The sequence below is a fragment of the Corylus avellana genome, chromosome 4, assembly GCF_965113065.1.
Source record: "Corylus avellana chromosome 4, dhCorAvel1.hap1.2, whole genome shotgun sequence".
Classification (NCBI taxonomy): domain Eukaryota; kingdom Viridiplantae; phylum Streptophyta; class Magnoliopsida; order Fagales; family Betulaceae; genus Corylus; species Corylus avellana.
In genome coordinates, this window is record NC_142493.1 from 16,223,317 (window position 1) to 16,248,322 (window position 25,006).

Consider the following 25,006-nt stretch of genomic DNA (forward strand, 5'->3'; position numbering starts at 1 on the left):
GTATGATGCGTTAGATGACTTACGAGGTGACTTTCCGTAGTTATTTGAGGACGAAGTGGTGCCAGTAAATGGATGGGAGGAGATAGCCCATGAGCCTACTAAGCACGATGATGATGACACTACGGACAAGAGGTAACATTCTACTCCTTTGGAATGCTATTCTATTGGTATTTTATCTAGAAATTTTGAGGACGAAAGTTTTTATAAGGAGGGGAGAATGTAGTGACCCAAATAATTAACTAAGCTTAGGTAATTTAGTTAGAGGGTTAATTTGGGTTTTGGGTCACTGGAACCAGCTGCAAGGGCACTTTGGGAATTTTAGACTCTTTAATCAGACGTACGCCCATCAGTACCAGACGTACGCTCCTGTCATTAGTAGAGAACGTACATGGGGGGACCACCGTACATATGCCTACAAAAGTAGAAGGGCGTACGATGGGGGACCACCGGACGTACGCTGCTTTTTGGAAAACCTCTATATAATACCTGGACGTAGGCTACGGCCTTTGGACCACTGTGTAAATAGTACTAGACGTACGCCCCAATAGTACCGAACGTCTGCTACTTTTCAGAATAGTTGGCAGTGCCCTCTACCTTGACCTCTCACACCCATTTTCGCCCCCAGGCTCCCAGAAACTCTGTGAGAGTGTGGTCTTGTGAGTTTTGTGAGTTTTTGTGAAGAAGGAGAAGAGGTTCTTGAAAGTTGCTTCTAGGAGGTAACCCTTTACGCTTAACTTTTCTTTCTATGTCGTTATGCTTGAATAGACTAACTTAGTTGTTGTTTTGAGTTTCCAGCTAGGTTGTGCTTTAATCTTGACGGATGTTTTACCTTTATCGAACGTGTTTTCGTATGCCTGGAGACCTTATTTCAAGATAAGAAGTCTTAGCAAGCCTTTTGGTAACCTTCGAAATTGGTTTGGGCGGATAGGAGGACGCATGGACAAAATGAGGTCCCACCTGAAAACCTTTTGGGCGGACGTACAGCCTTGAGCCTGGACGTACGGTTAGAAGCATTTTAGGGAATGCGATTTTGGCCAGCCGTCCGATAGCACCTGTTTTCATGTTTTAGGGTTTTTTTAAGTCAAACTTAGGGCTAATAGAAGGTTTTCCACAAATTTGGAGAACCTAGACCGTTTGGAGGAATATTCGGAGACTTTGTTTAAGCAAGGTGAGCTGTAACTCATATAATGCTCGCCATTGATTTTTTCACATTGCACGTCTATTTTGTGTACCAAAACATGCATATTTGCAACTCTCACGATATACACTTTATTGCACATGAACTCTAGCTTTTTGTGGAAAAAAACGTTGTGCTGAACTTGTTAATGAAAGTGAGACTTGTAAAAAGTGCATGCATGTAAAATACGGACAAGATTAATTGCATCGTATGACATGATACACCGGTATGTGCAGGATAATGGTCATGGGCTTACTATACTTGTTAACTTTATGGTCAAATGTGTGTGTTATATGGGCTTTGGATCCAATAGTTGTTTCGTGACCGGTGAAGCCTTAACGAGCGATCACTACAGGACGAACATTATTAGTGGTGTGGGCCACCTGAGGTCGGACTCGGTTGTACCACTAATGGGATGTACGGTAGCGTACAATATCCGCGGTACCGGTGTTGCATTACAGGTCCCTCGAGACAGCACCAACCCTGCTAAGAAGAGGTAATATCTCAGGTAGACCATACTGTTGAACTATCACTATTACTCTATATCTTATGCATATATCATATATTTATATCACACTTACAGAAAACTGTCATGATGGAACTGTTGCATACTTCATAAAATAGAGTTCATCACTAAACTGGCATGAGTATTATATGCGTTAACATTCACTAAGTTTTTAGATTTACCCATTTTATTTTATGTTTTTCCCCTTCATTACAAATAATTGCGCAGTTTAGCTAGCATAGATGAGGATGCTAATGGACTGGACATGGGTGATTGCGCAGGACCTGATCCGAGTCATTTTTTAAGATATGGACTCAGTTTGGTTGAAGTCCATGTGGGATGATGGAGGAACTACTCGGGCGGACATGATCGAGATTATTATCTCTTTAGCATTGCTTAAACTTAGGATTTAATCTGTTGATATTTTGTAAGACAATTATGTTATGGGATGTAACTTTTTATTTTGATGATAGTTTAATGACCGGTACATTTAATGACTACTTTTATATTATGAGGAATTATGTTTACTCTGGTGTATGAATGTGTGATTGCTTCATTATTACTCTCTATTTCTATAGTTTAGAAAGTCTTCCATTGAGGTCTCTCACTTATGAGAGGTTGTGAACCCTGAGTCTTGTCCAGTGAGGGACAAGGCTGGGAGACGAACCATGGGTTCAATTACTAGTTAATTGATTTACCCATTGAGGTCATTACATGCCCACGCCATTAGACAGGTGTGTCACTGTCCATTCACGACAGACTTCTTGCGTGCCAGAGCCATCAATTTTCTGTCGCTCCCTCTGGCTTCTTCTAAGGTTTTGGCGAACATACACCGCCCCTCGTTAGAAACAAAGACCACACCATCCATACAAGTTGATCTCGGGGCCTCCACCATCCATGCACAATCTAGCAATACCGGGCTGCCCCTTCCGTCCACTGTACATCAGCTCTATTGCCATCCTAGGCCGTCAACTGTTCAGCAAGCACCGCGTCCAGCCACAGACCCACGAAACGCAGCGGTGCGACCACCTTAGCTAGATCTGCTGGCACCTTCACAACCTCCATGCGTCTTCTAGCCATCCACGGCCTAGACCCGGTGCCTCCTCCTTCAATGGTCCAAGCTCAACAGCGGATCCTTCTACTCTGGTCATCCATCGGCCCTTATCCCGGCCGTTGTTATCACTGCATACGGTGTCCATCCGGTCATGCTTTGATTCATCCATCGAGCTCACCAGATTAGGTTTTTATTTTTTTATATTTTTTTCGGCCACACAGGATCCTTCTCATTTCAATAGGGATCAAATGACCGAGTTCACTTCTTTGTTTGGCTACCTGCCATACAGGATCATCAACCTTTGGTACTCTCTTTTGTTGAGGCCTAGATCAATTTACTTTTTTTGTTACCTTAGCTTTCACGAGTTGCGGGTTCTTTAATTTTTAGTTAAAAAGAGGAAAAAAAAAAAAAAAAAAAAAAAAGGGCCAAGTTGCCCATATTTTGGCCCTTTGTCGGCCCAGTTATTTGGTCTTTTGTTAGTCATTTGTTGACCTATACCTACTTCTTCTTTTTTTTACCCTTTGTTGACCCAGTTTATTTGGTCTTTGTGGTATTGTTTCAAACCTAGGCCCATTTCAACCCACAGTTGGCTCATTCTGGCCAAAAGTTGTCGAAGTTCAAGTTTAAGAGCCGCCGATGTTTCAAATTCAACGCCATCAACTCCATTCAACTCGCTTGGCTGCCACCGACTCCAACGAGTTTCCTGTTGTGCAAATATCTACTTAAATTAATAGGTGAATAAATGTACGTTTTAATTCGCAAATGCACAAGATCAAAACAATAGTATAGGGTGTAAGTACGAGATCATTCCCACGAGGATTGCCATAAATTATGCTTAAAATTAATTTCGTAATTAAAACAAGACAAAGATTGATTTTTGAATTAATAAAGATAAAGGTAGGGCCTTGATATTCACCACTAATCATGCTCAAATAATATAACAATATGCCAATGCTCTAATCATATTATGAATACTTAAAGTTTGCCAACCTAAGGGCATGAGTGTCTACTCCTTAAGCTATTGATCTCCATAAGTAACAAATTAGGCATGGGTGTATACTCTAATTATTTTCTTCCTTAAAGGATTCAGTATGGATGTTTACTAAGTTGTTCTTTAAGAAATCATAAATCTGTGAAAATCGACAAACACATGGAACCTAGAGCATGGGTGTCTACTCTCGGTTTTCCATGTTGATTAACCCAAGAACCCGTGAGGAGATTCTTTTGTTACTCTATTAAGCCCAGGACTTGATTATCCAAATTGAATTAAATAACTAATCCATACAACATGCATATGTTGTCCAAGCACATTCATATGAGAAATTCGATAAAACAGAAATTAATCAAGTTAAGCATCACAATATGATTATCCCAAAGGCGCCAATATTGAAATATTAAATAAACATAATTAGGGGTTCAATCTAGCCATACTAAAGTATTTAGTTACACATGAATTTGATGCTAAACATTTTCATAGTAAAATAAAAGAAAAAGAATAAACCCGGAAGACGCTTCCTTGAAGAGACTCCAATTCTTCTCCTTGAAATTGTGTGTCCCAATTCTAGAGGCCTAAAGATCTATTTATAGGCTTCAAATCTAGAAACCCTAAAAACCCTAAAAAACATTCGCAGGTTTTAGTCCCATTACAACTAGGACTTGGAAAACCTAATTTGGTAGGAAAAAGGAGGCTAGCCGCATTATGAGTTTTCTCTAGTGCACGGGTGCGCTCGATTGCTACTCGTGTGCGCTTGATCGCATATGTGATCGAGTCTTCTTCTTGTGCGCTTGAGCGCAAGGCTGTGCTTGCTCCTTTGGCTTGGGCGCTCGAGTGTTGGTGCGCTCGAGCCTAGGTCCCCTGCGATCAATCGCATCTCCAGCCTTGTCCCACTTTTTGCCTTTTAAGCTCCAATTTCCAGAATTGCTTCATTTTCCTCAAAAACCTTTAAAAAGACATAAAACACAAAATGAAGTAAAATTGCACAGACTAACAAAACGAATGGATTAACAAATATAAATTAAGGGGCTAAAAATATGGATTTTTAGCACTTAATCATTTCTAGCCACCATCTCAACCTCCGTTGCCGAACCAAAGAACAAACTCAAGTTTTCACAAGTTTACACTTTGAGTTTGAGATGAAATTTTAGAGTATATCATGAAGTTCAAGAATAATAGTTATAATTGAAGACTATTATTGACTCACACTTGAAGAGTGTCACTAAGTCACATTTGAAGACTATCACTAAGTTACAGTTGAAGTCTAGTTATAGTTAAAGATTATCATCTAGCTAACATAGTTAGATTATAAGTTTATTTGTATCCAATATGATTATCCTATTATCGGGGCATATTGTATTGTAAACTTACTCAAAGAAATAAGAGCTTAATGCAGCTTTAGGGCTTTATTCTGTAAATGTAGGCCTTAGACCGAACCACATAAATCTCTGCATCTCTATCTTATTATTCTGCTTTATTATTTATGCATTATTCTTTCTTTCGGTGAGTACCCATGCATATCTATGTACACGCATATGTATTGCCCAGGTAAAAAAATGTACAGAAATATTTTATATATATTTCCGACTTCCATGTCCTGTTTAATCCACAAAAGATAAGAAAGCTTAGGTGCACGAGTCCCTTAATAATTTGAGGATGGGCTGAGGCGATGAGTAATGCCCCTCTGTTATTGTCTGAGAGCCAAGACCCTTTGTCTGCTTTAGATTTGTTGGTATCCAAAGAAGTGAATTCAAGTTGGCATCTATTCTCTTGAGTCACACTAAAGCAAAAAGAAATAGATATATATTACAAATGAGAAAAGCTCCGAATCCAAAATCCTATGCGGCCATATATCCATCTTTATCTCACATATCCTTTCCCTCACTTTTAAGACAAAGCCAAGATTTGTTTGTTTGTTTTTCCTTACCTTCATGGAACTTTCATTTTTGTTCTGTTGCAAATTTTATGTAGTTCCATTTTTGTTCTGTTGCAAAATTTATGTTTTCATGTGTGTGTGTGTGAGAGAGAGAGAGAGAAAAGAGAGTGTGTTTGGTGGGTAACGTCAGAGTCTGAAAAGGCAACATAACTTGTGCAGTAAAAACATTTGATAGGGGTAATAAAAAGTTATCATAAGGGAAACAAGAAAATAAATAAAATAAAATATAAGATAGAGAAAAATGATACGGACTTAACTGAATTCCAAGAAGATTAGGAAAAAAAAAAAAATGTTCCCAGAAAGTCAATAAAGAAAGTCTTGGGAGTTTGGCCCAACACAGAGACAAATATTCCTTATTATATTTACTTTATTTAAACCAATAGAAAATGTATCAGTCATTCATAATCATCTGCATGAGTTAGGGTCAATGTACCCACGGCGGGACATTTTTACCCATAGGGTAAAAAACACATCCCCTCTCTCTCTCTCTCTCCGGGGCAAAAGATATCCTTCAGTTCTTACGCGACAAAAAAACATCAACTTGACAGTTTTCCCAGAATTATATGTACATAAAAAAAATAAAAATTAAAAAAATTTTCCCAGAAAAAACGAAAAAGAAGATCCGGTAAATGGTTGTATGGGTCGGGTCCTTGATTATGAATCTCCGGGCAGTGGAAGGGCAAGTCCAACTTCTTTATATTATGAAACAGCAACGTATATTTGCTGCATCCACTCCACCTCATAAATTGGGCTTTTTTCTTGAACTTATTTTTGAAACAAGGAGTGGCCCAACTACAACCTGGCCATTTGGGGTGGTTTGACACCCTTAGGTTGGTCTGTCTAAAAATGGGATTTTTAGTTTTTTTTTTTTTTTTTTTTTGACATGTCCACACAAGGGAAGGGAGAGGGAGGATTCGAACTAGTGACCTCCGCTTCATGAGCCGCGGTTCACAGCCAATTGAGCTACCCCTTGGGGACGGATTTTTAGTTTTTTAATTGTCTTCTTAAAAGAAAAAAAATTATGGTTATTTTTGTCTTTTTATTGTTTTTTAAAAGAATATTAAAATATATTGCAATATTATGGGAATATATTAGCATTGATTATAATTGATAAAATCAAATCAGTATAAAATATACTAATTTGATTTTATCAATCATACCATTTTGTATTATCTCTCATCCCTATAAATATGAGCAATTTATATTGTAAAATTATTCATCGAATAAATACATAATGTCACCCTTAGGTCTTTATCTGTAGATGTGGGTCATAGACCGAACCACGTAAAAATATTTTGTCTCTTGTCTATTTTATTATCGGTATTTTATTATTTCGCATTTTATATTCATAGCATTATGAATTTTTTGGTATCAGAGCCTATCACATGACGAATGGAGTCCACATTACCTACCCCATGACAAGGGCTAGGAAAAATACTGGCCTACACGTGAGGAAGAGTGTTGAGAAATAATCTCACATTGCCTGTGAACAAGACCTTGGATATGTTTATAAAGAATGGACAATTCTCTCTTGTAGAACCGGTTTTATGAGATGAGTTAGGTCCATAAATTTTTTCAAAGAATATTGACAATTTTTTATAGTACTTTAAAAGAACATTATAGCAATTAAAGTTTGAGGAGATAAAAACAGTGTATTAGATGATATTTTGAGGGGGTGAATGGACTTATTCCCATTTTAGATTTTTTTTTTTTTTTTATCCTTTCTTCGAATTTATAAAGGTTCTTTTATCTTCTTAAAAGAAAAAAATTATAATTATTTTTGTCTTTTTACTGGCCTTCAAAATAACACCGACAATTTTTTATAGTACTTTGAAAGAACATTGTGCTAAAAGTTTGATGAAATAGAAACAGTGTGCATTAGATGATATTTTGAGGGGTAAATGGACTTTTACCCCATTTTATTATTGGCGGAATCAAAATCAACAATATCCACCGGGCAGTAATGAGCCGACCACGCTAACACACGTACATACTTGTAACTACAAATGGGTGATGGGTTGGCATTCTTCTGAAAAGGATTGAGTTTGAAAATTCGCACGCCAATTGTTAACCCACCCACCCCCAGGAAAGATATGAAAATTGTTTTGGGTAATTACATAATATGTAAGTTATATTTTACTACTAAAAGGCTTTCAAAGTCAATCATGCAAGAAATATAATTCTAATTTATAATGTTAGGTACTCTTATTTCCTCATTCTAGGTGAGTATTATTTTATATTAAAAAAAAAAAAACTGACTAATATTTCTCTTACCTCATTTTAAAAAGAGAAATGGTAGAAGTATTAATTCTTTTACTAACATATGAGTATTAACATGATGTGGAGCTTATTTACTGGTATTTATAGCATTTTTCTTTATTAATTGTTTTGATCATTTCTAATTAATAAACTCCACATCATGTTAATACCTATATGTTAGTAAAAGAGTTAGCAACCCTATTATTTCTCTTTTAAAAAAATAATATCGGCCTAGAAGAACACCAAACCAAAAGAGTACCTAGCATTTCCGAGTTCTAATAGAGAAACATAAGTCATTGGTGTAAGAAATTCTAATTAAGATATGACTCGTATGTCACATATATTTACTGTAATTATAAAATAAATATAATTACGGTGTTCAATGATTTATTATAAATAAAGATTATTTTGTATATTTTGAATTGATTATTTATTTGATGTTTATTCCTTGGTGTGAGGAATAAATAAGGTAACAATTCTAATTGAAGGTCCTTGACCTACCTATAAGTAAAGCATGTCTATTTTATCTATTGACACTGGTTGGTATAGGTCAAAAGATCTCTCTTTTTTTGTTGCAGGGTTTAATTTTTACTTCGCTTAAGCAAACATGACTGGAGGTAAGTCTGAATCCTTATTTCCGCTAGGTATTTTATAGCATCTAATTTTATATGCTAACATGTGGTATCAGAGCCACCTCTATGCTATTTTGTTTAGCATTAATTTATGTTGTTTTCAATGGTTATTGTGAACTTTCAATATATATGTTCATTATTCACATACTATTGCAATACATCATGAAAATTTTTACAATTGTCCTGGCGCTTTATATCTGAATAGTTGGTTTTGGCGCTTTTTGGATACACCGTATATTTTGATTGAACGAACGCGCTTTTGCCTCACTGAATCACCATTTTAGGCCGAACCTCTAGAAACCCATCAAGGTGGTGTATGGCGGACGTAACTCCGTGCATGGCTGAGTTTCTAGCCACCGGTGAGCACTAGTTTTCCCCTCACTAGCAGGGATGTTGGCCACATGAAGTGAACAGCGGCCCTATAAGGGACGCTTGTGACCCAAAGCAGCGGTAGCCATGTACGGGCCGCCTATGGGTTGGACGGAGCCACGGCTTCCTGCATGTCGGCGTCATTTGGAGCTGTTGTGCTGTGGCCTTGTATGGTTGCCGCATTGAGTAAGCGGCGGCCCATCAAAGCCGCTTGTAATGGACAACAGCGGCAGCCCTATACGGGTTACCTGTGGGCTAGACGGAACAGTAGCCCTTGCCGATCACCGCGGTCATTTGGCCGTTGAGCGGCAGTCCATCATGGCCGCTTGTGATGGAAAACAGCGGCAGCCCTATATGGGCTGCTTGTGAGCTTGACAGAATGACGGCCCTTGCTGATCACCGCGGTCATTTGGCCCTTAGTGTAACACCCCCAAAATTAGCCTTAGCTAACCTGGTAGGGTTACTACAATTACCCCAATTAAACCAACTTGTGGCCAAATGGGAAATCGCACATCTAAGCATTCCTAGAGTTAATGCATTGGAAGGTGAAGAAAACCTAAGAAAACTATCAATCATTACAGGAGCAATTATATTCCTCAATGTTAAGACATGGAGTAACTAGTTATAAAAAAACAAACCTGATAACAATTTCAAGAATCTTAAGATAAAGCTGTGGTGGCAACCGTACCACGCCGGGGTCTTAGCGACAAGCTTCCTAAAAGGGTAATAACAAAGTAAGTCTAAAGACTTAGTAAGTAAACCTTACAATTAGGCATGACATGAGCTCATTATTAAGCAGAATTAAACATGCAATTTTGATAACGATTAAAAATGAGATGTTGTTTCTGTTAATACTCCATAAAAGTATTGTTTGGTTTATAAAATAGTGGTGTACTCCTAGCGATAATCGCCTAAGTATTTTACTACAGCAACTAATGATTTATAAGTCATAACTATCATGTATGATCTACCCGAGATATTACCCATTCTCAACAGGGTTGGCGCTATCCCGAGAGACTTGTAATATAATGCCAGTGCCTCGACCATTGTACGCTACTGCCTATAACACTAGTGGCACGACTGAGTCCGACCTCGAGTGGCCCACACCACTAATGATGTACGTCCTGTAGTGACCGCCCGTTAAGGCTGCGCCGGTCACAAAACAACAATTGGATAAGGTTCATATATCACACACACATTTGACCATAGAATCAAGTTTGTATAGTAAGCTCATGGTCATTATACCGCACGTACCAGTATACCATGTCATATGATGCATCTTATTAACCAATTATTAAAAGCAGTTACTAAGTTATTACAAAAAAGTAGACATGCTAATATCATACGCGTGGTCAGTCAACTGACATATCCCACGTTTTTAAGGAAAGTGCTCGTAAGTGGTTACTTACCTTGTATGCTCACTTAATCCTTTTGACATCATGAATTTCTGCTATAAAGAAACATGACTCTTCGTTATCGGCCATTCTAGAGATTTCTGGAGGGTCCACCTAATAAAAAGAATGCTAAGACTCTTAAGGGGCAAAGGAGCACAAGAGCCGGCCTCTGGTCGAGCGCTCGTTCCTAGGACGAGCATTCGTCCAGGGGCTATGGTTGAACCAAAAATGCTCATGATGCTTCTAGGTTCCTATATAAAAATATAAGTTGTTCCTTAAGCTCTTAACAAGGCAAGTAAAACACAAGAATTTGTTTGAAGCTTTTGAAAACACTTTTTGAAGCAAGTTTTTTTAAAGAAGGAAGTGATGTAAGGACTCGCCATAATACCGAAAGGTTTAAAGCATTAAAAAGGAGTAATCACGATTTTAAGGAAATGCTTATGCTATTGTAAAAAACCAGAACTTAACAACATAACAACAAGAAGGTCTAGGGATTACCTCAACAAGTAGGTTTCTCAAGAGTGCTCGTCCTTTCTTCCAGTTCGCTCACAAAGCTTACACACACTCTCAATTGACAAAGAAGCAGAGTTTTCCCAAGGTTTCAAAGAGCAATTTGAGGTTTGGGTCGAATGGGGTGTGGGGGTATTTACAGGTGAGGGGAGCCGAGGGCAAAATGGGAATTCTGCCAGAAAGGAATGAGCGCTCATGTGGTCCCTAGAGGCGAGCGCTAGTGTACTGTTACAACAAGCCAAAAATGAATTTCAGGCGTGCGCTTCAAGTATTAACCAAAGTTCTAAAAATGGTCAACAAGCGCTTGTGTGTACTATTCATACGAGCACTTGTGTACCGTTCACTAAAAGCCAAAAGTGCTCAGAGTACGACCTTCACTCAGATGGCATGGACTACAGACGAGCGTTTGGTGTGGTCCTCAAGCGAGCGCTCGCCTAGAGAAGCTAGACTTGGCCTTTTGCTTGCTAAAGGCCCTAAAGGCTTGGGTCCACTAAGGAAGGTCTTAGGGTTTCTGTGTTGGGCCTATTTTCTAGAAATCTTTGGTTCAAAGGATTTTAACTCTTTTATAAATAGGTGATAATTTATTGGGGTATTACACTTGGGTGGTAACCCTGCGTGGCCAGCGCATGACGAAGGTGAAGGGGCGGCGGCGCATGGGGAAGGTGAAGGGGCAGCTGCACAGAGAGTTAAGGTTTTCCAGTTTAGGGTCTTAAAAATTTTGGTAGGGTTTCAACTTGTTTGGTCCACTTTTTTTTTTTTTTTTTTTGTTCACAATATATATATATATATATATATATATATATATATATATATATATATATATATATAAAATAAAAAAAAATTGGGTATTTAAGTGGGTTGACCCAATTGGGCCAACCCAATATAGAGACCGTAGCCTAATAAGGTAGTCCGACCCGATAAAGTGTGAACTGACCCAATATAGTAGCCCATCTTGATTAAAAAAAAAAAAAAAAATTTTTAAAAAAGAAAAAAAAAAAAAAGAAAAAAAAAAAAAAAAAAGAAAAGGGTTCTGGGCACATAAGGCCTAACGCCACTCTCTAAGACCATTAGGCCATGCACTTCAATATGTTTCAATTCTATGAATTTTATTTTATTTTAATATTATTCTAAATCAATAATTATCTCATGCATATTTAAATCCCATGTGATTCATTATTTTTGTTGAGCATAAATATTGTATTGAAATGTTATGGTATGGGATAGTTTGTGATTGAAGTTTTATGATGCCAATTATAAAGTAGTGAATATTAAAATGACCTAAGAGTAGCTACAGCATCCCAAGTCATGATGATAATCACATAAAGAAAATTTCACATCCTTTTGATGGTGAATATTTGCGTACTATCCAAAAATACAATGTTTGGGAAAGTTCTGTCTAAAGAAAGTTTTGGGATTTAAGAGTGTCCAATGTGACCCCTCTCACTTTCCTGTGAACTTATCTGGTTGTACTTTGGAAATATTGTTTACTCTAATTTTATATTGGTTTGTTTATTTTATTCCTGTGAGTTTTATTTTGGCATCTATATAGTTATTAAATGTCAATGAAGTCGTAATTATCATAATAATTTTTGGGAGAGCCACAACATCCCGATTTTATGATGATAATTGCATCAAGATTCTATATGTGAACTTCATAAAGAAAATTAATATCGTGTTAAATTAATTCATAAATTTAATTACTAATCCCCACATGGAGTTTTTTATTTTTATGACTTAATTAGAATAATATAATATATTTAACATTAAAAATAAAGTTTCTCTTAGGCCCACAGGTACGGACAATTTTATTCGTTAATACTTAAATTTATTAGTCTTATTAATAAAGAGTAAATTTCATGTGTGATGTAACATTTGCCTACAAGTATGTTGAAATTTACTATTAAATTAGCATTGGTTAATTTAAATAAAGTTATTTCATAGTATTAAAGTATATTATTTTTTCTTGGTCATTGGATGCATTCCTACTATTTTAATTATTGATATTTTATGTTTCAATACTTCCTAGTGATTTTTTTGACTAAAAAGAAAATGTACTTTTCACTTTGGGGTGTTTAGAGTTTGAATCGGTGCTTCGTGTGGACGATTCACCTTCTCCTGTGGAATCAAGTATGCCACATGAGATTATTAAACATGAATGATTGGAGTAATTTAATCGCTTAAGTTTCAACGTTCATGAAATATCATATCGACTAAAACATTAGAGTTTTATTCCTTAATGTTTTAGGGCCAAAGAAAGGTCGTTGAGGAACATTTAATGAGTTCCAATAAGGCTTTAGCCAGCACCCTAATAGAAAAGCTTTAAAGCAAACCTTTTATAGTTTCAAAATGTGCCTAAGCACATTATGAAAGTGAAGGACATAACAACTCATATTAAGTCCCTAAAGATTGAGTTTTTTGAGCCATTCTTGGTCTATTTTATTTTTAATTATCTCTTCTAAAAATGTGGTATTTTTTCAAATATCTTGTGGCACACATAAGGATAACTGATCAATAAAGGAACTTCTAATCATGTGTGTTCAAAGGATGAGAGACTAAGACATGAGAATCTAGAAGTTACGTATGTTAAGGGAAAGACCTTGATAGGCAATCATGCCCAATAGTTAAAGAATGAGAACAAGGTGTGAACAAAGTGTTATCACAATTAAGATACTTGTTTCTCATGCAATAAAAAAAATCACGGGCATATAAAGAATGATTACATAAAGTATCATAAATGACTTGAAATAAAGGTAATCTCACACATTTATTGTATCCTGAATCTCTTTTATTGACTCTCCTAAAATACGGTGTGGATTGAATTTGGTTTAGCGATCCACGTTGTCAACATAATGCATGGTTTTCCAAAATGAATAATACACGTTTACAATTGGAGGTTGTTGGGACCTATAGATTAATTTTAAAATTTATTTAAGTTTTTTGACCGTAATAATGTTTTATATATTCCACAATTTTTAGAAATTTAATTTCTATTTTAGTTTGTTAAAATCAAGTTTGAACATTATTGAAATTTTTTATTGAGATATGATAGGGCTCAACTGAGCCCCATTTAAGACCCAACTTTTACTTACGTGGCACAAAGCTACATAAGTAGGTGTGGGTATCAGTTCGGTTCGGTTTGGTTCGGAAAAGTCATTATCGGTCGATTAACTAAAATTGTCGGTTACATCAGTTAATTCACCGATAGCATTTCGATAAGAAAGCATTTCAGAAATTTCATTTAATTTCGGTAATCAGTTAATTTCGGTCGGTTAATTCGTTAACCGTAGGCCTTTTTAATTGGGCCAATGATATTTTTAAATGGGCCAAAAATTGGTTGTTTTGGGAACCAAAAATATATATATTGGCTAACAAGCCTAAAATAAACATGTTTTTTTGGGCTAATCTTTGGGACCCAAATAACTAATTTTCTATACGTGCTGGGAACATGGCTTTTTTCATTCCATTATTACCTGAAGACTATGTATCATCAAGAATGGGACCATCATCCCAGGGACACACTAAAATGAATTGATATTATCACTTCATTCCAAATGAAATTTGATCTGAACAAGACACAAAAATAAAAAGAAATTTTCTTATGTACAAATCGATGAAACCAAATCAAATTCCAATATTGGCTTGTTAAAAAAAGATTTCAGGTTTCATGATGCTGAGAAATAAGACAAACAGAGTTCTCATTTTAAGTGTTATAGATTAGCTAATCCGTACAATTTTTGCTATATCTTTGTACATGGTCACCACTAAGTGGGCCTCCCCTTCTAAAGACAACTAATCACAAAAAGAGTAAAGAGTAGAAAGGAAACATAAACATAGTGATCAATATGGATAAATATAAATACGGTTACATAATAATTTCAATCTAAACTAAGTAAAGTCACTTAGTAAAAGGGAAATAACCCACATAAAGTTACACATAAACATAGTGATCAATGGTTCAATATGGATAAACATAAACACAGTTAGTTAGTTACACAATAATTTCCATGAGCCACCTCCTGCTCGAACATGGATTACCTTCAATTCCATAAATTTGCTTCCTTCAATAATCAAACAAATCAAAACATAAACATAGTGATCAATATAAAAGAGTAAAAGCCACCAAATAAGTAATATCAAGTACGAAAACAATAAAAATATAAGACACAAAAAACTTACCAAATACTTCCACCAAAACATCAATCAGCAAAGTCCATCCATCAAGCCTTAATCCGTGTCAAATGTGACGGTATTAGAGTCAATTTCTACCACAATCAAAATTTTAAAGAATTAGTAAAAATAATTTAATCAAATAATTAGAACAATGAACAAATTTCAAATTAGCAACTATTACATGTCTCAAGCCTGTAGCTTTCTACATCTTCAAAAGTAAGCAAGTGTGACACATCCATATCATGCTTAGAAATGAGAAAAGATCTCAACTAATTTTGACAATATATAAGAGCTTTCGCTGTTTTCGAAGCCAAAGAACTTAATTTGTTGCAAGGTTTAATTTCTAATTCGCTTGATCAAACATGGCTGGAGGTAATTCTGAATCCATATTTCTACTACGTATTTTATAGCATCTAATTTTATATGCTGACAAATGAAGGTGCCATTACTTTATGGATTTTTTCAGAAAAATAATTTAATCAAATAATAAGAACAATAAACAAATTTGAAATTAACAACTATTACATGTCTTAAGCCTGTAGCTTTCTACATCTTCAAAAGTAAGCATGTGTGACACGTTCATATCATGCTCAGAAATGGGAAAAGATCTCAATCAATTCTGACAACATATAAGAGCTTCCACTGTTTTCAGAGCCAAAGAACTTAATTTGTTGCAGGGTTTAATTTCTAATTTGCTTGATCAAACATGGTTGGAGGTAATTCTGAATCATTATTTCCCTTATTTCCGCTGCGTAATTTTTAGTATCTAATTTTATATGCTAACAAATGAAGGTGCCATTACTTTATGGGTGTTTCGGGATTAAGATACTACTTGACATTTTTTAGTACTCAAAGAGTATTCATGTTCGACTAATTAAAAGAGAGTCCCATTATTTTAGCTAACAAGGAGTTACAGAAGGTATAAATTGCATTATTTTAAAACTATATGTTGCAAATATATTTGCAATTTAAACAAGTTTTTATTTCTTAATCAGTTGACAAATAATTGCTGAGGGTCTTGATATTTGCAATGATCTAACAATTGAGATTATATTGTTGGGAAAAACTTCACTTATCACCCTTGATCTTTTATTATTTTTGTAATCCTAACCTTAAATTGTAAAAAGTGTCAATTTAGTGTATTAATTTTTCAATTTTTTTCAATTTCAACCTGTTAAATCCTAACGGGGTGTCAAAATTTCCAAAATATCCCTTATCTTTTTAGGAAAAAAAAAATGCTAGGATTTACTTGTTGATTAGAATTTAACGGAATTTACAAAAATACCCACACATGAATCTTTGAAAAAAAAAAATTAATATATATATATTAAAAAAAAAAGGGGGTATTTTGAAAAGTTTGACAGAATTTAACAAAAATTCTTAATAGGTGGTTGAAATTGAGAAGAAAAAAAAAAATTGAAGCATTGATAAACTAAATTGACACTTTTAAGAGGTTAAAGGTATGATTGCAAAAATGATAAAAGATGAAGGGCAATAAGTGAATTAAGTTTTCCCATAATATTATTGGGATTGAAACTTGAAGGCACTTAATTTATATATGTATCGAATTAACATCCGTTCACTACTTATTCAGTTGTTGATGATGGATGCATGACTTGTACTCACATTGATCATCACCATAACATTAACAGCATACATGAAAGTGTCATGGAAGGAATTGGCAATGACTATGGTAGAGAATTAGGTAAGAGTACAATTTCTTGCTCGCATCGGTTGCATAAAAATATATGTGGAATTTCTTCATTATCTGGAATCCCAACACACCGGGTATGCTGCAAAACTTCGCATATATCGCATGATACCATTCGCTCCCCATCATCCTCTTTGGCTCCACAAGCACAATGAATATTATTATTCGAATTTGGACCAAATTCATATATTTGCCTCTTCATAATTCCATGCTCTTTGCTGCTCCCCTCAAACACAAGCTTGCGACCCACTTCAACCAGCCCGAACACCAAATCTGTCCCCCTGGCATTCAAATTCAGCACAGATTCCACAACAAGGCTTCTCAATCCCCAATACATTTCCCTGAAGTTGGCTTGGACTTCTTTCTTCAGTTCATCAATGGTTGCATTGTTTTTCAACGTGACACACTCATATGGAGGCATGGCTTTGTTTGTTGCAGCACCTTCACCAGTACCCTCTTGATCGCTGCTTCTTAGAAGAACAGTAGAGTAAAGATTTAGCTTTCCCTGGAACCCCAATTCAACTTTCAAAGGCAGCTCTCCACAGTACTCTTTGATAAGGTATTTGGAGTCGAGGATTATCCTGGCAGCCACCGGTATAGATGATAAGATATTCCCTGGCTTTTGGTGGTCTTTGAGAATACACTTGTACAAATTGAACATGTCTTTCATCAATTGTGCCCTAGTGATCTTGTACCGTGCCTTAACTTTTGGATTGGTCACGACAAAACCCTCTTGATGATGACTAGGCAACACATTGGACACGTCTTCTAGACAATACTCAAGAACTTTTGTCACAGGATTTAAGCTCCGACGAACCAAGTAATTTCCCACAATGTGATTTCCCAATGATTTTAGCACAAAATCTAGTAAACCCGTGTCACCAATGTAGGCACGGGCAGCATCCCTTACTTCCTGCCTGGAAACCCACCGGAATTCAGCCCGCTTGAGAGCTTCAATGATCACCCGAGTGGCCATTTCAACCCTCTTGGGCGACCACCTACAAGTGGTTTCCACAAGGATTCCAGGGTTATAGGTGTCCAAGCAATTTTCCTTAGGCAGACGGGCCTTGAGCTCTAGCATAAAGTTGAAGAGATCGCCGAGGTTGATCAAGGAGTGGTCTGATAAGGCTTGATATCTGGAGAAGATGATGGGGATGTCGTGGTTGGAACTAATAGTGCCGAGGTGGTGGATTAGTAGGCACAAGGGGATGCCTTGAACTGCTTCTATTGCCTTTTGGTGCATTGGTTGAGTGACACAAAAGGTTCCACGCCCGAATCTGTAACCCCACCGGCTGAACCATGACTCACCGTATGCTACTCCGTGTAGTAGCCTTAATTCCATGCCTCTCTTGTGTGAAATGTCATTCAAGCTCACTTTCCTGCCAAAGCCGCCAAAATAATAAATAAATTAAGGAACAAAATTCACATCACATCCATGTTTGTTTTAATTGTAGAGGTGTTGGGCCAAGGTAATAGGCCCAAAGGAGGGTAAGATAAGCTAACCTGGCTCGCAATCCGGTGCACAAACGATCCCAGAAATCCATAATATGGTGGCCAGCCAAGTCAGAGCCCATTTCAACCCCATTAACACGGAGCAAATGGCCGAAGCCATTAGAATGAAAGACACCATGCATTAGATGGTCCTGCGATTCCACAAAATTATTTGACTTACCACCAATATTGGCTGGACCTGCCTCATTGCCTTTGCAGCTCAAATATGCAGCCCCGGCCGTGTCCTTGGAAGGCAACACAAAGTGGTACTTCTTATTGCAAATCATATGGTGCCCCCACCCTGATGGATGATCACCCATACAAAGATCCAATTAATTAATTGCACCAATATCAGATTCAAGTAGATACTTTCTTGGATACTCAAGAGCTAACAGTTTTAGTGCCTTAATTATTCTAACCTGTAAGGTAGAATAATGCACGACAAAATAAAGAACAAAAAGATAAATTCATGTTTAACATATTCTCTTTTTGTGATGTGACTTGTTCGGAATTGGGCGCGGCCGCTAAGGTCCAGCCTGCTACTATCACTATATATATAGTTGATTAAAGCCCACTACCAATTAAGTTCCACTACTAGTATCCTAAAGCCGATCGGGTTCACGCCTCACTCTAATCATGTAAATCTCGATTGCTTAGTAATTAATATAAAAGTGCAATATTTGGGATTGTGTTTCTTAGAAGTCAAAGTAATCTCCACTTCGTATCTAAAATGCTATGATTTGCAGAGTATGAAAACCACATCGGTCCGAGTCACACTCAAATCATACATCCTATCCCACGATTCAAAGGTACAGAGATCGCCTCTCTGTTGATACGTAGCATGAGGATCAGCTTTTGATGCCACATTCAATAACCGGCCTCTATATATACCATGCATGGTAAAAGTAGGAGGACTTTTGGCCAAACTCTCTCATTCTCGACGCTTGCACTCTTGTGATTATGTCATTACTATTCACTTGAGAGTGACAAACTAACTTAGGTGTTAGAGCTATATCCCGTCGATCCGCTCTAGCAAACTCTTTTGCCTAATCTCTTTCTTTTTTTAGGTGCTTTTGCGGCACCGATCAAAAAAACACTATCACAAAATGACTCATATTTTCTTTAGGTAGTCCTCTAAGACTCTGTTTAACGTCAATTTGTCCGATGTCACATACTTTCTTGGATTATCATACTTATGTTGTTTCAATGCCAAAGAATTGGCTAGTCTTAGGAGAAGGACTAATCAAGAAACACACACACACACACAGATATATATATATATATATATATATATATATATATATATATATATATATATATATACACACATACACATCAAGTGAATGTATAAGAATGCATGAAAACAAAAGAATAAAAACAAACATTAAGCTATACCTACGTATTGGCAGTGCTTGCAGTAAGGATTGAGGGAAGCTTCAACAGGTTCTTCAATAACAAAGAGAAGGATTTGGACAGGAGGGTGGCGATGGAGTTCAAGCAGAAAAGACCAGCTTGGCATTTCCCTGCATGAGCTACTACTACTACTACTCTCCAAATGCCCAAATTCAAGAAGGGCTTTCACATTTTCTCGAAAAGGCCCTACAAACTCAATAGGGTAACCAGGCTCACCAAAGCTCTTGAATCTGAAAACCCTCTCTCCTTTCTTCCTTTTCTTGCTGCCAATCAGGTCCAGATGCGACATCATCTTGAATCTGCAGATTGATGCTCTCAAAAGGCAAGCATGATATGTGAAGGAAAGAAATATAATCTAAGGAGTAATTATATGGGAGAGGGGCATGAAGTACAAGTGTTATGACAAAAAGTGATGTTCAAATATGTTAAGGAAATAAAACATCCTTTTTACATGTAGTGCAATGCTCACACACATGGTGCCTGGGAAATAATATTGGAGGAGACCCAAAAGAGCCCCCCTCAGCTTCTACGGCTTGCTGTGTGCATGATATGTTTCAAAAATACACTGTTGCAAATCTATCGCGGCAATGAATGCCATGACTGAGTAAATTACAAGTACCATGCATTTGATGATGCAACTATCCCACCATTAGAATCCCTTTTTCCTCCGGCAATTTCTATGGTCAGCTGGGAGATGTTGGTATTATCTTTACGAGACAGAAACACAATATTTCTTGGCCAACTACCTTTGTGAAAACATTATTTCTTTTTTCGATTGGAAGAGGTAGCTAGTCCTAATTAAAAAGTGATAATTGTTTCAAAATTTTCAATGAATGATTATCTATAATTAGTTTGTTTTGCTTGGTTTGCAAGGAGTTTTCTGCATCTCCTTTTGAGATTTTTTTTTTAAGCAAAATGAGGAAAGGGCTACAATGGGGATCTTCTCCATTCTTGATCTAAATAGAAAAAAGAATGGGAGACCAATTGGGAATGCTTCCGAACATTAGGTTGAAAGCGACTCATCTAGCTAACAAATTTGGTCGAACATTAGCACTTCTAGAAACTTTACTAACTTTCTAGCTATGAAAAGATAGTAAGAAAAAGTTAATATCCGAAATAATGGAAGCAAAGTTTCAATCCTTTTGAGACTTGGTTGAGTTGTTTTGAATAAAATAGTACCTTATTCATAAAATAAAATAAAAAAATTAAATGATTAATTTGTTAACGATACCAGCCGTACGTGGAAACATCACTTGCTTTCATTGGTCAAAACATTATAGATTAATATATGACAATGGGTTAATTAAGGATCATATCGGAAAATTAATTGTCCTATAAAGTATGTAACCGCTCTGATACCAACTAAAATGCTAAAAGTTGATAACAACTCTTAACATTAAGATCCGAAATGCAGCGGAGATAAAATGCCAACACAGATTTATTGATAAAGAAGAAAACCTTGCAATCAAGGAAAAATTTCTTTGGAATAGCCAAACTCAAGACATTACAAAAAAATTGAATGACACGTAGTGATTTGATTTTCATTCGATCTCGATCGAACGAGTTTGCGTTTGTCTAGTTCGTTGCAAGTTTCTTCTAATTGACACATGGAGATGTTTTGTTCATTTGATCAAACTTATTTTGAGTCAAACAAATTCTCGTTTCTTCCCGACACGTGAAAGATTTTGTTTTTGTTCGAGACTAGTCTTGGGCTTGACTGACGGGCCTCGTCTTTGCCCTTGTCTACTTGGATAGGCTATTGGGCTCTTTGGCATGCAGAAAAAGGATTTGACATAATTTAGGCCCGAAGGGCCTTCGGATAAATGGGCCTGATGGCCCAACAAGGTTGGTACACCAAGCACAATTTATGTTATTACTTAAAAGGTGAATAAAACAAAAAATAAAATAAAAGGATGTTTATTTTTATGGCAATAAAATATTTAATCCATATTTTACTATATGAAATATTGTTTACCAACATGTACGGACATGTAAAAAAAAACAAAAAAAAAAAAAAACAAAAATTGAATGTGGTTAAGATATAGCATCCATCAATGTAGAATTATGTGATGTGCATGATAATAAAAAAAGAAACTCAATAATTATGCTCATTTGCAAACAAATAAATAGTAAAAGTTATAATAGGAAGTAGGAAAGCATATTCTTTTATGTCGAGTTTATATTAGTTTATAATCTGAGACCCATATAGTAATCTGGGGTTGATGACTTTATAAGCTAATTACGTACCGTATTTGTCCACATCCCAAAGAGAAAAAGTGGCTTGTTAATTATGTAATAATTAAATAAATAAATGAGTTGTAAACTACAATTAGGAAATAAAACATTTTAGTGTTTTTTAAGACAGGAATAAATTAAATAAAACAAAGGGGGTGGGGGTGGGGGTGGGGGTCTCCAGATCGAACAAAAAGAAGATAAGAATTAGGCTTTTGTTGTCACATGCCAAATGCCCACCTCACCCCTCTTTACCCACTTCAATATGGGATATGAGATTTGATTTTTCCTTATATTTTATAGTGACAACCATATATGCTGATAGATACACAATTTTAGCTCTCTCTCTCTCTTTCTCTCTCATATTTCCAGGGGTTTCTCTCTCCTCTCTCCCCCATCTCTTTCTCTTTCTCTTTTCATTTCTCTCTCCTCTCTCCTCTCTCTCTCTCTCTCTCTCTCTCTCCAGAAGGGGCAAAACCCTAAAGAGCCGTTTCCACCCACCCAAGTAAGTTTTCTCTCTCCTCTCTCCTATCTCTCTCTCTCTCACTCTCTCTCTCTCTCTCCAAGTTTTGAATATATGGGTCCTTGTACTATTGAACCTGTCATTTGCAACCTTATTTTTTTTTTGTTATATATATATATAGATATGTATATGCTTGAAGGCTATGTTGTGAATATGAATTTGTGATTCTTCTTATTGCAGAGATCTGGGATTTTTAAGTCTCAGATTTGATTTTCCGAATTTCTTAAAATATTTAGAAATGGAAATTAGAGATCTACAGTGTGTTTTTACATGGGTCTCGTTTGGATGCTGAGAAAATGTGGGAAATGGAATGGATTTGGATGTTAAAGTTTCAAATTTTTTTGTCGATGGGATCCTCGAATTTCCACTTTTGGGATCTGGGAAAATTGAAATGGAAGGCTCATTTCAACTGAGCCGGATTTCAGGATCTGGGTCGGTTGAGTTGAGATCTTCATTTCTTATGGATATGGTCAAAGCAAAAGAAAAAAAAAATGATGGAAACAGTTTTTCATGTTCTTTTCCTTCGTTTTCTCAGCAGCCAAACGGGGGCTTGATCGTCTTATTTAATGCGAAGATCTATTTGATGCTCCCTTTTTTGGTACTATTTTAAATGTTTATTGTGCCTGATGATCAATCAGATTTATGTAATAGAATCCAGGATGTGTTTGTATCCATTTTTTGTTCTGTTTTTTGTTGTGTTTCTATTAATGTGGTTGTCGATGGCCCCTTTAGTCTCTGTTAAAATGTTGTTAATGGGTCAGTTGCAAACGTAGCAAAGATTGAATCTTGGTTTCTGTTTTGGCTCCATCTTTGTAGTTGTCATGGATGATGACGCATTGAACATGCGCAATTGGGGTTACTATGAGCCGGCCTTCAAAGGGCATCTTGGCCTGCAGCTCATGTCAACCATGGCTGACCGTGATACCAAACATTTTCTGCCTGGTCGTGATCCGAACAGCATTATGGTTAACCCGGCGAATGGAACCTTTCATCCTCGGGATTGTGTTGTTTCGGAAGCGCCTGTCCCTATGAATTATCTGAGGGACAGTTGGCCAAACGAGAGAGATAAGTTTCTCAATATGTTGCCCCCCAATCCTAATTATGCCATTCTCCCAGAAACTTCCGGAGCTCACTCCTTACAAACTTCGGGAGCTCACTCCTTACAGATTTTACAACCACCTGAACCATTGAGGGATGAGAGGGTGGGTAGAATTGAAGAGCAGCAGCCTGTTAAAAATGAAGGCAGTCAAATGAAGAAAAGGCAGAATGGGGGTGCCCCAAAAACCCCAAAAGCAAAAAAGCCCAGGAAGCCTAGGGATAATAACAATTCTTCAGTCCAACGCGTGAAGCCAGCGAAGAAAAATATGGATGTTGTCATAAATGGGATTGATATGGACATCTCGGGTATACCTATTCCAGTTTGCTCATGTACTGGAACTCCTCAACAATGTTATCGATGGGGGTGTGGTGGTTGGCAGTCGGCTTGTTGTACCACAAATGTGTCAATGTATCCTTTGCCAATGAGTACCAAAAGGCGGGGTGCAAGGATAGCTGGGCGGAAAATGAGCCAGGGTGCATTTAAGAAGGTCTTGGAAAAACTTGCAGCCGAAGGTTATAATTTTGCTAACCCAATTGATTTGAGGACTCACTGGGCAAGACATGGTACCAACAAGTTCGTCACTATCAGGTAGAGTTACATGGTTGGTACTTGTTGGATGGGTTACACATTGCATTTGGTCTGTTTCATCTGTATATATATCTGTGGCCTTTTGCAGAGTTCAGCCGATTACTTTGTAGTCCATGAATTTTCAGTCACGATACTTGTTTTCATAATTTGGACATCTGGGTTTCTTTTCTTTTTATTTTTAACCTTTTTTCTTCGGCGTAAGTGATAAAGGCAACCAGCGACTTCTGGCCACCAGGATTTATGTCAAGAGTTGTCATTTGTTGGACAGTTATTTTTGGATAATATCCTTCCAGCTTTTAATTTAATTTTGTTGAAGATTAGGAATTAAATGCTTTTTTCTTCATTTGTCTTCACAATGACATTCTATTATACTTGTTTCCTCACTCTTTTGTGCAATTGAGTAACTGTTGTAGTTGGAATGTGTGATTTTGGTTTAACGTTGCATATCTCTTGTTATTGGTGCCTAATTGCATAAGCATGTGATTACCACTCCTAAAAATTGTACTATCATTTATTATGTCTCAAGTGGATCTTAGTTTCTTTCTTTCGATTTTTATTTTTTGTTAAGTTTTCCCAAATCCTTGGTGGGATTAGAACCATTAGATTGTATACTTCAATTCTTTGTTTTTTCTCAACTGCAAGAAAAGGAAGTTATGGTCCAGAGTGTGAAATTCATACTTTTTCCCTCCTTAATCCTAGTATTGATCATGTTGATTTTGAATAATTCCAATGGTGTAGTCTGAATACATTGACAGGAGCATTATGATGCTCTACTTGTGTAGTGTGTCAGACATGAAAGGTCCTGATGAGCTGGGTTATGTATGAGCTTTTCTGTATGTCTTGGAATTGGGTGCATGGAGACTTACGATGCTTTATGGTCAAAAGATTTAATATAATCCTTGTTGGACAACAATATATGATTCTCTCTCAAGCTATGAAGTAAAAACTG

At 36.6% G+C, this 25,006-nt stretch overlaps 2 protein-coding genes across 2 annotated transcripts; one reads left to right on the top strand and one right to left on the bottom strand.

Annotated features, from left to right (window-relative positions):
• Positions 1 to 16,688: 16,688 nt before the first annotated feature.
• Positions 16,689 to 19,904, bottom strand: MS1 (RING/FYVE/PHD zinc finger superfamily protein). Its single transcript, XM_059589169.2, has 3 exons — positions 19,598 to 19,904; positions 18,215 to 18,503; positions 16,689 to 18,090 (listed from the first exon to the last, which is right to left on the bottom strand). Exons 1-3 carry the CDS (start codon positions 19,902 to 19,904, stop codon positions 16,689 to 16,691), a joined length of 1,998 nt encoding a protein of 665 aa, XP_059445152.2.
• A 2,252-nt stretch (positions 19,905 to 22,156) lies between these two features.
• LOC132179502 (protein BASIC PENTACYSTEINE2) lies at positions 22,157 to 24,402 on the top strand. Its single transcript, XM_059592238.2, has 2 exons — positions 22,157 to 22,352; positions 23,187 to 24,402. The coding sequence occupies exon 2, from the start codon at positions 23,192 to 23,194 to the stop codon at positions 24,059 to 24,061; it is 870 nt and encodes a 289-aa protein (XP_059448221.1). The 5' UTR covers positions 22,157 to 22,352; positions 23,187 to 23,191; the 3' UTR covers positions 24,062 to 24,402.
• Positions 24,403 to 25,006: the final 604 nt, after the last annotated feature.